This window comes from Thalassophryne amazonica, chromosome 8 (genome assembly GCF_902500255.1).
Source record: "Thalassophryne amazonica chromosome 8, fThaAma1.1, whole genome shotgun sequence".
Taxonomy (NCBI): Eukaryota; Metazoa; Chordata; class Actinopteri; order Batrachoidiformes; family Batrachoididae; genus Thalassophryne; species Thalassophryne amazonica.
In genome coordinates this window covers 105,690,155-105,702,732 of record NC_047110.1, presented here as the reverse complement: position 1 = coordinate 105,702,732, position 12,578 = coordinate 105,690,155, and the positions used below count along the sequence as shown (strand labels likewise).

At 47.6% G+C, this 12,578-nt stretch overlaps 1 protein-coding gene across 2 annotated transcripts in view; it reads left to right on the top strand.

Moving 5' to 3' along the window:
* cetp (cholesteryl ester transfer protein, plasma) overlaps window positions 1-9,311 on the top strand; it is a 32,053-nt gene extending 22,742 nt beyond the window's left edge. Inside the window, exons 15-17 of one of the 2 annotated variants that reach the window (XM_034177178.1) lie at window positions 7,458-7,527; window positions 7,947-8,032; window positions 9,064-9,311. In XM_034177178.1, the coding sequence (XP_034033069.1) occupies window positions 7,458-7,527; window positions 7,947-8,032; window positions 9,064-9,141 (234 nt within the window). In that variant the 3' untranslated portion in view covers window positions 9,142-9,311. Of the gene's footprint in view, window positions 1-7,454; window positions 7,528-7,946; window positions 8,033-9,063 lie in introns of both variants that reach the window. The other variant, XM_034177177.1, reaches the window with a different exon arrangement.
* The last annotated feature ends 3,267 nt before the right edge of the window (window positions 9,312-12,578 follow it).

The window sequence follows — 12,578 nt, the reverse complement described above, 5'->3', positions numbered from 1 at the left end:
ACCTCCTGAGGTGGGCCTGGACCGAGGGCACACCGACCTCTCCCTCCACCAGCGGGAACAATGGGGGCTGGTACCCCAAACATGCCTCAAAAGGGGAGAAGCCGGTAGCAGACGAGACTTGGCTGTTATGGGCATACTTGATCCAGGCCAGATGGTGACTCAGTCCGCCGGGCGCACGGAGGTGACGCAGCGAAGGGCCTGCTCCAACTCCTGGTTAGCCCGCTCTGCCTGGCCGTTTGTCTGGGGGTGGTACCCGGACGAGAGGCTCACGGTGGCCCCCAGCTCCTTACAGAAGCTCCTCCAAACTTGCGAAGAGAACTGGGGACCACGATCTGATACGATGTCCGATGGTATCCCATGCAGCTTCATGACGTGGTGGACCAGGAGGTCTGCCGTCTCCTGGGTCGTCGGGAGCTTCGGGAGGGCCACGAAGTGGGCCGCCTTGGAGAACCGGTCCACTATCGTGAGAATGATGGTGTTGCCCTGGGACGGCGGGAGGCCCGTGATGAAGTCCAGGCCGATGTGAGACCAGGGGCGGTGAGGCACCGGCAGGGGTTGGAGGAGTCCCGAGGTCCTCCGATGGTCTGCCTTGCCCCTGGCGCAGATGGTACAGGCCTGGACGTAGTCCCGAACGTCGGTTTCCAGGCACGCCCACCAGAAGTGCTGCTGGACCACTGCCACGGTCCTACGCACTCCCGGATGACAGGAAAGCTTGGATCCGTGACAGAAGTCCAATACGGCAGCTCTGGCCTCTGGTGGGATGTACAGTCTGTTCTTGGGGCCGGTCCCCGGGTCCGGGCTCCTTGCCAGGGCCTCCCGGACGGTCTTCTCCATGTCCCAGGTAAGGGAGGCCACGACAGTGGACTCGGGGATGATGGTCTCGGTGGGGTTCGACAGCCCCGCCTTGGCTTCCTCTTCGTGCACCCGGGACAACGCATCTGATTTTTGGTTCTTGGTCCCGGGGGCGGTACATGATCCGGAAGTCAAAGCGCCCAAAGAACAGAGACCAGCGGGCTTGCCTGGGGTTCAGCCGCTTGGCGGTCCGGATGTACTCCAGGTTCCGATGGTCCGTGAAAACCGTGAAAGGCAACGACGCCCCCTCCAGTAGGTGTCTCCACTCTTCAAGAGCCTCCTTCACCGCGAGGAGCTCCTGATTGCCGACGTCATAGTTCCGTTCAGCTGGGGTCAACCTGCGGGAAAAATAGGCACAAGGATGGAGAACCTTATCAGCCTCCACGCTCTGGGACAGCACGGCTCCTATCCCTGAGTCAGAGGCGTCCACTTCCACTATGTACTGGCGATCAGGATCAGGCTGCACCAGAACTGGTGCAGTCGAGAACCGGCGTTTCAACTCCTTGAACGCGGCTTCGCACCGATCCGACCAGGTGAAGGGGACCTTGGTGGAGGTCAGGGCAGTCAGGGGGCTAACTACCTGACTGTAGCCTTTAATGAACCTCCTGTACAAATTTGCAAAGCCGAGGAACTGCTGCAGTTTCCTGCGGCTTGTTGGTTGGGGCCAATCTCTCACCGCCGCAACCTTGGCCGGATCAGGGGCGACGGAGTTGGAGGAGATGATGAACCCCAAGAAGGACAAAGAAGTGCGGTGGAACTTGCACTTCTCGCCCTTCACAAACAGCCGGTTCTCCAACAACCGCTGTAGGACCTGACGTACATGCTGGACATGGGTCTCAGGGTCCGGGGAAAAGATGAGCATATCGTCCAGATATACGAAGACGAACCGATGCAGGAAGTCCCGCAAGACGTCATTTACCAAAGCTTGGAACGTCGCGGGGGCGTTAGTGAGGCCGAACAGCATGACCAGGTACTCAAAGTGACCTAACGGGGTGTTAAATGCCGTCTTCCATTCGTCTCCCTTCCTGAACCGAACCAGGTGGTACGTGTTTCTAAGATCCAATTTTGTGAAAATTTGGGCTCCATGCAGGGGCGTGAACACTGAATCCAACAGAGGTAACCGATATCGGTTGCGAACCGTGATCTCGTTCAGCCCTCTGTAATCAATGCATGGACGGAGCCCGCCGTCCTTTTTGCCCACAAAAAAGAAACCAGCACCCATCGGGGAGGTGGAGTTCCGGATCAGCCCGGCAGCTAAAGAGTCCCAGATGTAGGTCTCCATTGATTCGCGTTCCGGACGTGAGAGGTTGTACAACCTACTGGACGGGTACTCAGCGCCCGGGACCAAATCGATGGCACAATCGTACGGTCGGTGCGGGGGAAGAGTGAGCGCCAGATCTTTGCTGAAGACGTCAGCAAGATCATGGTACTCCTTTGGCACCGCCGATAGATTGGGGGGGACTTTGACCTCCTCATTAGCCGTCATGCCGGGAGGAACCGAGGATCCTAAACACTCCCGGTGGAAGGTTTCGCTCCACTGCGTCACAACCCCGGACGGCCAATCTATCCGGGGATTGTGCTTCACCATCCATGGAAATCCCAAAATCACTCGAGAGGTAGAAGGTGTTACATGGAACACTATCTCCTCCCTGTGATTTCCAGACACAACCAAGGTCACTGGCTGTGTCTGATGTGTGATTAATGGAAGCAGGGTGCCATCTAGTGCTCGCACCTGCAATGGTGCCGGCAGAGCCTCCAGGGGGAGCCCTACTTCATTTGCCCATCTGCTATCCAGCAGATTCCCTTCCGACCCCGTGTCTACCAGTGCTGGGGCGTGAAGGGTTAGATCCCCACAAAGGATCGTCACTGGGATTCATGCAGATTTGCGGGATTTCCCCGCGTGCGTGTTATGGCCCACCCTTAGCCCAGTTTCTAAGGACGGGCGTTGTAGTTTGACCGTTTTGGGGCAGTCCTTCTGCATATGCTCACAAGAGCCGCAGACAAAACACTCCCCGTGGGCCAGCCTCCTTTGTCTGACGTTTGTTTTTACTTTGGCCCTGCTCGTGTCCATAGCCTCCTCAGCAGGGGGAGCTGTAGCCACACGGAGCTCTCTGGCAGTGAAGCGTGGGGACGACGTCACCTTTTCGGAACCGGAAGGGGGAGGGACGGCTCGTGCCCGGTCACGCCCCCCGGCCTGCTCCCGACGATGCTCATTTAAACGATTGTCTAAGCGTATAACCAAATCGACAAGCCCGTCAAAATCCCGCGGTTCCTCCTTAGCCAGAAGGTGCTCCTTCAGGACCGGAGACAGTCCATTTACGAAGGCGGCGCGGAACGCAACGTTATTCCAGCCGGACCTCGCTGCCGCGATGCGGAAGTCAACTGTATACTCGGCTGCGCTGCGACGCCCCTGTCTCATTGACAGCAGCACGCTCGAAGCGGTCTCGCCTCTGTTGGGATGGTCAAGCACTTGTTTGAACTCCCGTATAAACCCAGCATAAGACGTTAGGAGCCGTGAATTCTGCTCCCAAAGCGCCGTAGCCCAGGCGCGTGCCTCTCCTCGAAGCAGATTAATAACATAAGCCACCCGGCTGGCGTCTGACTCGTACATGACAGGACGCTGTGAAAAGACGAGCGAACACTGCATGAGGAAGTCTGCGCACGTCTCAACACAGCCCCCGTACGGTTCCAGAGAGCTTATGTATGCTTCAGGGGACGGTGGGGGGGGTCATTGAACGACCAGTGGAACGTCTGTTACAGGTCCAGGACCAGCAAGAGGAGTGGCTGCAGCAGCGCCCTGATCGCACGCTTCCACCCTGGCGGTGAGAGCCTCCACCCTCCGGTTAAGGAGAACATTCTGCTCGGTCACTAAATCTAGCCGAGCCGTGAAGGTGGCTAAGATCTGCTGCAGCTCACTCAACATGCCTCCCGCTGACGCCTGTGCTCCTGGCTCTTCCATTGGCCGTTCAAGCTCGGGTTGACGCCCCTCGGAATACATGACGAATGGCCGAGAAATCCTGTTGGGAAGGTGTCGTAGCACGGACCCACAACAGGGGGCGCAAATGAACGGACAATGAATAAGCCAAAAAGTAACAATTTAATGTTGTGATAACACACAACTAAATACACAAAATTTGCAAAGTCAATTAACACCAGGTGACGTGTGGGCAGGCTCGAAGATAGAAGACCCCCGACGAGAGAGAAGCCGCGTCCCACACGGCTTCCACCACCAACGGTCTGAAGAAGAACACCGGAGCCACCAAGTCCCGAGTCCCCAGGTGGCCTCCGTCTTCGGCTGTCGACCCTGGTACTGCTGGCAGAAAGCAAAGACAAGATGAATGAGTGTGAGTCCGCACACTCAGTAATCCACAGTCTGCACACAGTTAGGAGGGAGCACCTCCACCTCCAATCACACACTCGTGCAGCTCCTGTTTAATCCACTTATCTGGTTTGGGGTGTGAGGCGAAGCCGTCGCTGTCACACCAAACACCAATCCCACAGATAAGGACGAACACCACAGGATAACGGCTGCAAAAGAAGTTCAGATTATCACTCAACGGTTTGAGTCAGCAGAGAAATTGCCTCTTCGGTAGTCGATTTCTCGGCGGGGAGGTGGAGTTGCAGTCCGGCTTATATAGTGGTGTAGATGAGTGACAGCTGGTGCGATGAGTGACAGCTGTCACTTCTTCTGGGTCTGGCGCCCTCTCGTGCTTGGAGCCCGCACTCCAAGCAGGGCGCCCTCTGGTGGTGGTGGGCCAGCAGTACCTCCTCTTCAGCGGCCCACATAACAGTCTGGGTGATGCCTGTCTTGGGATTCGGTGATTACTGGTTTTGGATTATTAACCGGTTTGACTGATTATCGCAATTGGACAGTAGATTTGTGCAGTTATTGGGTTTAAGTAATTAATTGCATTTTTCTGTGATTAAGGGGTGTTATTAATAGATATGGGTGGTCCCAGGGTTTGGTTGGGTACAGATGTCTGGGTGATCCTTGTCTTGGGAGTTGGTGATTATTTGATTTGGGTAATGAATTGTGATTGGTTAATACATATGGGTGGTCCCAGGGTTTGTTTGGTTGGGTACAGGTGTCTGGGTGATGCCTGTCTTGGGATTCGGTGATTACTGGTTTTGGAGTATTAACCGGTTTGAATGATTATTGTAATTGGACAGTAGATTTGGGCAGTTATTGGGTTTAAGTAATTAATTGCATTTTTCTGTGATTAAGGGGTGTAATTAATAGATATGGATGGTCCCAGGGTTTGGTTGGGTACAGGTGTCTGGGTGATCCTTGTCTTGGGATTCGGTGATTATTTGATTTGGGGTAATGAATTGTGATTGGTTAATACATATGGGTGGTTCCAGGGTTTGTTTGGTTGGGTACAGGTGTCTGGGTGACGCCTGTCTTGGGATTCGGTGATTACTGGTTTTGGATTATTAACCGGTTTGAATGATTATTGCAATTGAACAGTAGATTTGGGCAGTTATTGGGTTTAAGTAATTAATTGCATTTTTCTGTGATTAAGGGGTGTAATTAATAGATATGGATGGTCCCAGGGTTTGGTTGGGTACAGGTGTCTGGGTGATCCTTGTCTTGGGATTCGGTGATTATTTGATTTGGGTAATGAATTGTGATTGGTTAATACATATGGGTGGTTCCAGGGTTTGTTTGGTTGGGTACAGGTGTCTGGGTGACGCCTGTCTTGGGATTCGGTGATTACTGGTTTTGGATTATTAACCGGTTTGAATGATTATTGCAATTGAACAGTAGATTTGGGCAGTTATTGGGTTTAAGTAATTAATTGCATTTTTCTGTGATTAAGGGGTGTAATTAATAGATATGGATGGTCCCAGGGTTTGGTTGGGTACAGGTGTCTGGGTGATCCTTGTCTTGGGATTCGGTATTATTTGATTTGGGTAATGAATTGTGATTGGTTAATACATATGGGTGGTTCCAGGGTTTGGTTGGGTTGGGTACAGGTGTCTGGGTGACGCCTGTCTTGGGATTCGGTGATTACTGGTTTTGGATTATTAACCGGTTTGAATGATTATTGCAATTGAACAGTAGATTTGGGCAGTTATTGGGTTTAAGTAATTAATTGCATTTTTCTGTGATTAAGGGGTGTAATTAATAGATATGGATGGTCCCAGGGTTTGGTTGGGTACAGGTGTCTGGGTGATCCTTGTCTTGGGATTTGGTGATTATTTGATTTGGGTAATGAATTGTGATTGGTTAATACATATGGGTGGTTCCAGGGTTTGTTTGGTTGGGTACAGGTGTCTGGGTGACGCCTGTCTTGGGATTCGGTGATTACTGGTTTTGGATTATTAACCGGTTTGAATGATTATTGCAATTGAACAGTAGATTTGGGCAGTTATTGGGTTTAAGTAATTAATTGCATTTTTCTGTGATTAAGGGGTGTAATTAATAGATATGGATGGTCCCAGGGTTTGGTTGGGTACAGGTGTCTGGGTGATCCTTGTCTTGGGATTCGGTGATTATTTGATTTGGGTAATGAATTGTGATTGGTTAATACATATGGGTGGTTCCAGGGTTTGTTTGGTTGGGTACAGGTGTCTGGGTGACGCCTGTCTTGGGATTCGGTGATTACTGGTTTTGGATTATTAACCGGTTTGAATGATTATTGCAATTGAACAGTAGATTTGGGCAGTTATTGGGTTTAAGTAATTAATTGCATTTTTCTGTGATTAAGGGGTGTTATTAATAGATATGGGTGGTCCCAGGGTTTGTTTGGTTGGGTACAGGTGTCTGGGTGACGCCTGTCTTGGGATTCGGTGATTACTGGTTTTGGATTATTAACCGGTTTGAATGATTATTGCAATTGAACAGTAGATTTGGGCAGTTATTGGGTTTAAGTAATTAATTGCATTTTTCTGTGATTAAGGGGTGTTATTAATAGATATGGGTGGTCCCAGGGTTTGTTTGGTTGGGTACAGGTGTCTGGGTGATCCTTGTCTTGGGATTCGGTGATTACTGGTTTTGAATTATTAACCGGTTTGACTGATTATTGCAATTGAACAGTAGATTTGGGCAGTTATTGGGTTTAAGTAATTAATTGCATTTTTCTGTGATTAAGGGGTGTTATTAATAGATATGGGTGGTCTCAGGGTTTGTTTGGTTGGGTACAGGTGTCTGGGTGATCCTTGTCTTGGGATTCGGTGATTACTGGTTTTGAATTATTAACCGGTTTGACTGATTATTGCAATTGAACAGTAGATTTGGGCAGTTATTGGGTTTAAGTAATTAATTGCATTTTTCTGTGATTAAGGGGTGTTGTTAATAGATATGGGTGGTCCCAGGGTTTGGTTGGGTACAGGTGTCTGGGTGATCCTTGTCTTGGGATTGGGTGATTCTTGGGTTTCTTTACCTAATCATAAATCAATAGTGTGAGCATGCTCAGTTGATCTCAGTACAGTGCATATACAGTGTCTCATGCATGCTGTGACCTTGGGGGTGCTATAGGACCACATCACCCAGAGAATAGTGATGGTGGCAAGAATTTTACGAAGGCTGCAAACAAAAGTCAAATGTGTTGTAATGTTGTTGTTGTTGTTTTATCTTTCTTCTTCTTTTTTTGTGCCAGCAGCTGAATGAAACACTTGCAGAGTTCATAAAAGAGGCGGTGAAAAAGGTCGGCGTTCCTAAAATTCTGTCCGGTGAGAGATGGACTTAAATAAAACTAGATGGGCAGTTATTCAAGTGCCTCCTGGAATCTGGTTTTGGTACATGGGGAAAAAAAATAAGAAGCCTGATTAAAATCACTTCAGTTTATAACACTCAAATGAATTAAGTTCCTCCAAGTTAACAAGTTGGTGTAAATATTATGTGTTAATTTAATTTGAAACAACATAATTTATTTGAGTGTTTCCAATGTGTTTCCAAGTGAAACACAATTTTTCATTGGTCCACCACTTTATTTGATGCCGTACATCTGCATGTCAAACAATAGTAAATCCAAATAGATGCACAATTTTTAAATTGCTTACACGATATGATGTTGAGTGCATGACTCACAGGGGGTCTCCTCAGTGTGTGTAATTTTTGACGAAACTGTGTGAATGTATTTTTATTTTAGTTCTTCGGGTGGAAGTCACTCGGCTGTTGGACCAACAAGGGACAAACCTGTTTGATATCTTCAATCCAGAAGTTCTTCCTCGGGATGTGAGTGCTCTTTGTTTGTTTCATTCATGGAATAGTCAATGAGCCAGGAGACATTTTTGACCTAATCCATCCTACGTAAGGGGACGAGACAACACTTACAATCCAGCCTCAGTGTACCATGACCTGCACAAAACTGTATGGTGGCCATCCAGGGTGTCAGCTATAGCTAGGTGGGGGTCAATGAAGAATTACACAGGGCTCAAAATTGAAAAATGATCCAATCATATGGACAAATATACCATATTGTTGTCTGATCATAAAGACCCCAAAAAGGTGTAGTTTGGACTATCTATGACTGATGGTTATGGGGTTAAAAACAGCAAAAATGGTAACAAAGGTCATCAAGTTGTACAGAGACCAAAAGTTAAAGTTGCTCCAGTTTTGGTAAAAAGTGATGAAAATTATTGGTTGCACTTATTGATCTCCCACGTAAAAGTCAAACAAGGTTGACGTTCATTAGACTCTATGACATATAGTATGATATATGTTACCCCATAACTTCATATATAAACATGACAGATGGTACAGTCTGTTCCTTTTTAAATACCATTAATGCAACCATTAATTTTGAGCAATGTTAACATTTAACCCCTGTACAAAATGAAATTGATCTTTGTCACCATTTTGCCATTTTTACCCCATACCTCCAGAACATTCCATCATAGTCCAAACTATACCTTCTTGGAATCTTTATGATCAGACAAATAATGTGGTATTACCTTTCATTATGATTGGAGCATTTTTCATTGACTTGCATCTGGCTATAGCTGCCACCCAGTGATGGCCACCATACATTTCTATGTAAGCCTTGGCACACTGAGGCTGGATTGTGAGAGTTGTTTAGTCACCTTGAGTAGTACTGATTAGGTAAAAAAAGATGACTCCTGGCTCATGGAGTACAATGTTTGAGGTCATGCTCCATGTCCTGTGTGTGTGTGTGTGTGTGTGTGTGTGTGTGTGTGTGTGTGTGTGTGTGTGTGTGTGTGTGTGTGTGTGTGTGTGTGTGTGTGTGTGTGTGTGCACATTCACAGGGCTTCGTGGTGATTCAGATGGATTTTGGCTTCCCTCATCACCTGCTGGTGGAGTTCCTCAGTCGGACCCTGCAGTAACCGGGAACCGCTAGAAGGATCACGGACAAGAACTGTGATTCACAAACTGCGATAAATGTTCACATTCTGTAAATAAACTTCAGAGTTCTTTATGATAGTCACTCATCATGTTTTACACAATTAGCACATTTTCAACATGAATAAAAACTTATTTTCTTGTAAAATCAAAATAAAGTTAACTATCCATGTTTCCTGAACTTTTATCTGGATTCACATTAAATATTTTGTTACATTTCAGAAATATGTTTGCGGCTGAACCAGTCTGACTCTTTGGGCAGCAGTCTGCAGCGCTGACCTTTGAACTAACCTTAACCAAAGTTACCCGCTTCATAAAGTTGTCTGTAATGTTTCTCCAAAACACAGTGATGCGTATCTCACATTCACCCGTCGGTCAGTGCCCCACCATGCAAGGTGCCCACCTGCATTACTATGGAACTAAGATGCCTTGCTAAAGGGTACCTGTGTGACAGGGAATCAAACTGAAAGCTGACTTTAGTTAAGGCACCACACAGCCACCAGATGGCGCTGTGGGACAATACTTTATACAAAGCCTTTCAGCTTCAGCCCAGTGAGGATTTTTTTCTTATTCTGATTGTCCTGTTTTGGCCCGTCACTGGAACATTTAACTCTCATGGTCAAAAATACATCCCACTTGCATGTTTTTAGATTAGAGGTCGCTAACCCTGCTTCTAAAGGTCACCTGCCTCCATGTTTTCCATATGTACCTGCTGCTGCAGCCACAGCTGATTGGTCAAGGCTTTTTTTTTCCGAGCTCTTGATTGGCTGAGCACACCTGACTTTGTTAATTGGCAGCGGGTGGAACAGGAAGGGTTGGAGAACAAGCAGAAGAGGTCATCTCTGGTTTAGATAATGGAAGAAAAGAGGAGATGCAAACTTCTCTATTTTTTCCAAACCCACCATCTTATGTTGAGGCGTTGATTGCACCACCTTCCTGTGCCAGTCAGTTCTTGGATAAGCTTCCTGAGTCACAAAGATCCTGTTGGTGGAAGGAGACTGAAACGGAGGAAGCTGAACTTGCATTCAACTGAGACAAGGAGCAACGGAGGAAAATGATCCTGCAAATGTTCTTCTGGAGCAGCATCTCTGTGATGAGAGAGTATTCGAACCGAAGAGCTCCAGAGAGAAGACCTACCTGCTACCCCGACCATCTTTCTCTTCAGGTCCAAATAACACCACAGGTACCCTCTGCAATCTAAACATCGATCTGATACAAGGACTATGTGGTACCCTGGGCACGAAGCTAATTCTGCACAGTTTAATATGTTCTAGTCGATCTGGTATTTTAGACCAATAACAGTACCTTAACATGACATTACAAATACAACAAAATCATCATAGCTTCAACTTCACCAGACAGACCCATCAACAGCAATCAAACAGAGCAACTCTCCTCTGAAATCTCCATTTGTGTAACTAAGGGAGTAAAATGACGGACTTCGCAACAGAGGTGTGGTTTGAGGTGTTCTGCTTGTTCCTCGCTGCTGACAAGATTGAAGTCACTGGTCAGCATCTAGCAACCATGCATTTTATATTTTGGCCATGGAGTGCAATTCTCTGGGCGTGATCGGGCACACAGGTGCCTCAGAGGACTCAATAGCTGGAAAAGCCCAAAATCCCATTTTTCATATGGCTGTGGCAGACAGATGGACAATTTCTATAGTTGGGAATGGACTAGTTGCCTCTCTGGATCACCATAGAGTCCCTTTAAAAAAAACAACGGTCACGTGACTTCTGTTGCCATCTTGGGTTCAAAATAACGTTTGCTGTTAATCTGTCTGCATGAAAATCCAGCTGTTTTATTTATTTGCTGAAAATGATGGGTTGTTGTGCACTGGAGGCACAAATAGACACAACAAGGGCTTCAAGATGTACAGATTCCCTTCAGATCGGAACAGAAGAAAAACTTGGGAAAATAAAGTCAGCTGTGTGGGATGGATGAGACTTCATCATCAAAGCTTTGAGAGGTAAAACTCACCTAAATCATATAAACCAGATATTCGCAGTCAATGGACAAAAAAAGTCCCACTGTTTTTGTAATGTTTTCCATGTAATAAACAACATATATAACAGATTTTGTGTAACGGATTTTTTTGCTCACATCAGATAAAATGTCCCACCCGATCGCAATGTATTTCCTTTAAAAACTCAGAGCAGTCTGGACGTGCACAGTAACAGAGGTACAAATTAAAGTTCAGCGTTGACACTCGCTGATTTGAGGAGTCATGTCCGACTGTTTATTTTTTTCAAATGGTGTTCAGACTCGGACTCGCAGCATGTACCGGTTAAATCAGACACAAAATGTTGTGTGTTGGGGGGGTGTGGCTGGACATTTTGGTGTTCTTTTCTTTTCTTTGCTCTCCAGGTGGTATGAAAACTGATTTGTCTGTGGAGAAGGTGCTGACAGAAGAGTCCTTCACCCTCATCAACATTATGTGCAGCACCTGTGGATGGTGCTCACATGCAACCTTAAAGACTTTCAGCTGAAGCAGATAATTGGATGGCATTCTGCATTTAAGCCATGTGTGATTCAAGCAGAATTGCCGGGAACTCAACCTTGTGATGTTCGTTTGTGAGACGCTGAGGACCGCGCCTGGGTTTGACACATCGTGCCTGTGAAGCAGGAAGGGTGAGGGACACATGCTGTCAGCACACATCAGAGGTGATTAATTGTTTGACTACTTGTTGATAGTAACTTGGTATTTTGTTACGCAGTATATTTGAGTTGTGATGAGAATTGTGCAGCTTGCTTCTCACTGCTGTGGCGTGAGGACAAGTGATCCTCCACCTGTTGTGAGAAGCTGCTCATTTGCATAAAGCTTAAAATACAGACCTGAATGTGTTGCTGGTGGTGTGTGTCTTTTGAAGGATGTTGGTTGTGGCTGCTGGCTTGCCTCGCCTCTTCTGTCCTTCGCAGAGAGTCGGTTTGTCGTGTCCACCTGGGGGGTGTTTGGCGGTAACAGTGAGTCCAGAAGCGCCGGGCTTCGATCCTTTTGGGCGCTGGAGAGCGTGCCAGCCTTCACTCCACCAGAATGACGCTGTTTTAGTTTCTACACTTTATTATGCACCAGAGGGTGAACAAATAAATAGTTTTTGTTATTGGAACCGCTTTCTGGTTATTTTAGCGCTGGGTTCCGTCAGACGCAGGTCCGCTCCTCAACCCGCGTCGACACATAACAGTAGTTCCCGGCCATTCCATAATGGACCCAGCGGCAGAGGCGGTTCCTTTTGCCGAAAAAGTTCTAGAACACTTGGAGAAAATATGGGAGCAATTACAGCTTCTCGCAAACCAAATTAAACAAACAGACGCCCATGTTACGGAGCTTGCAGCGCAAGCCGTTCCGCTTCCTGCTGCTCCAGCTGCGGCACCATCGATACCGGTGCAGATAACTCCGTCACCCAGAGATTCGGCGTCCGAA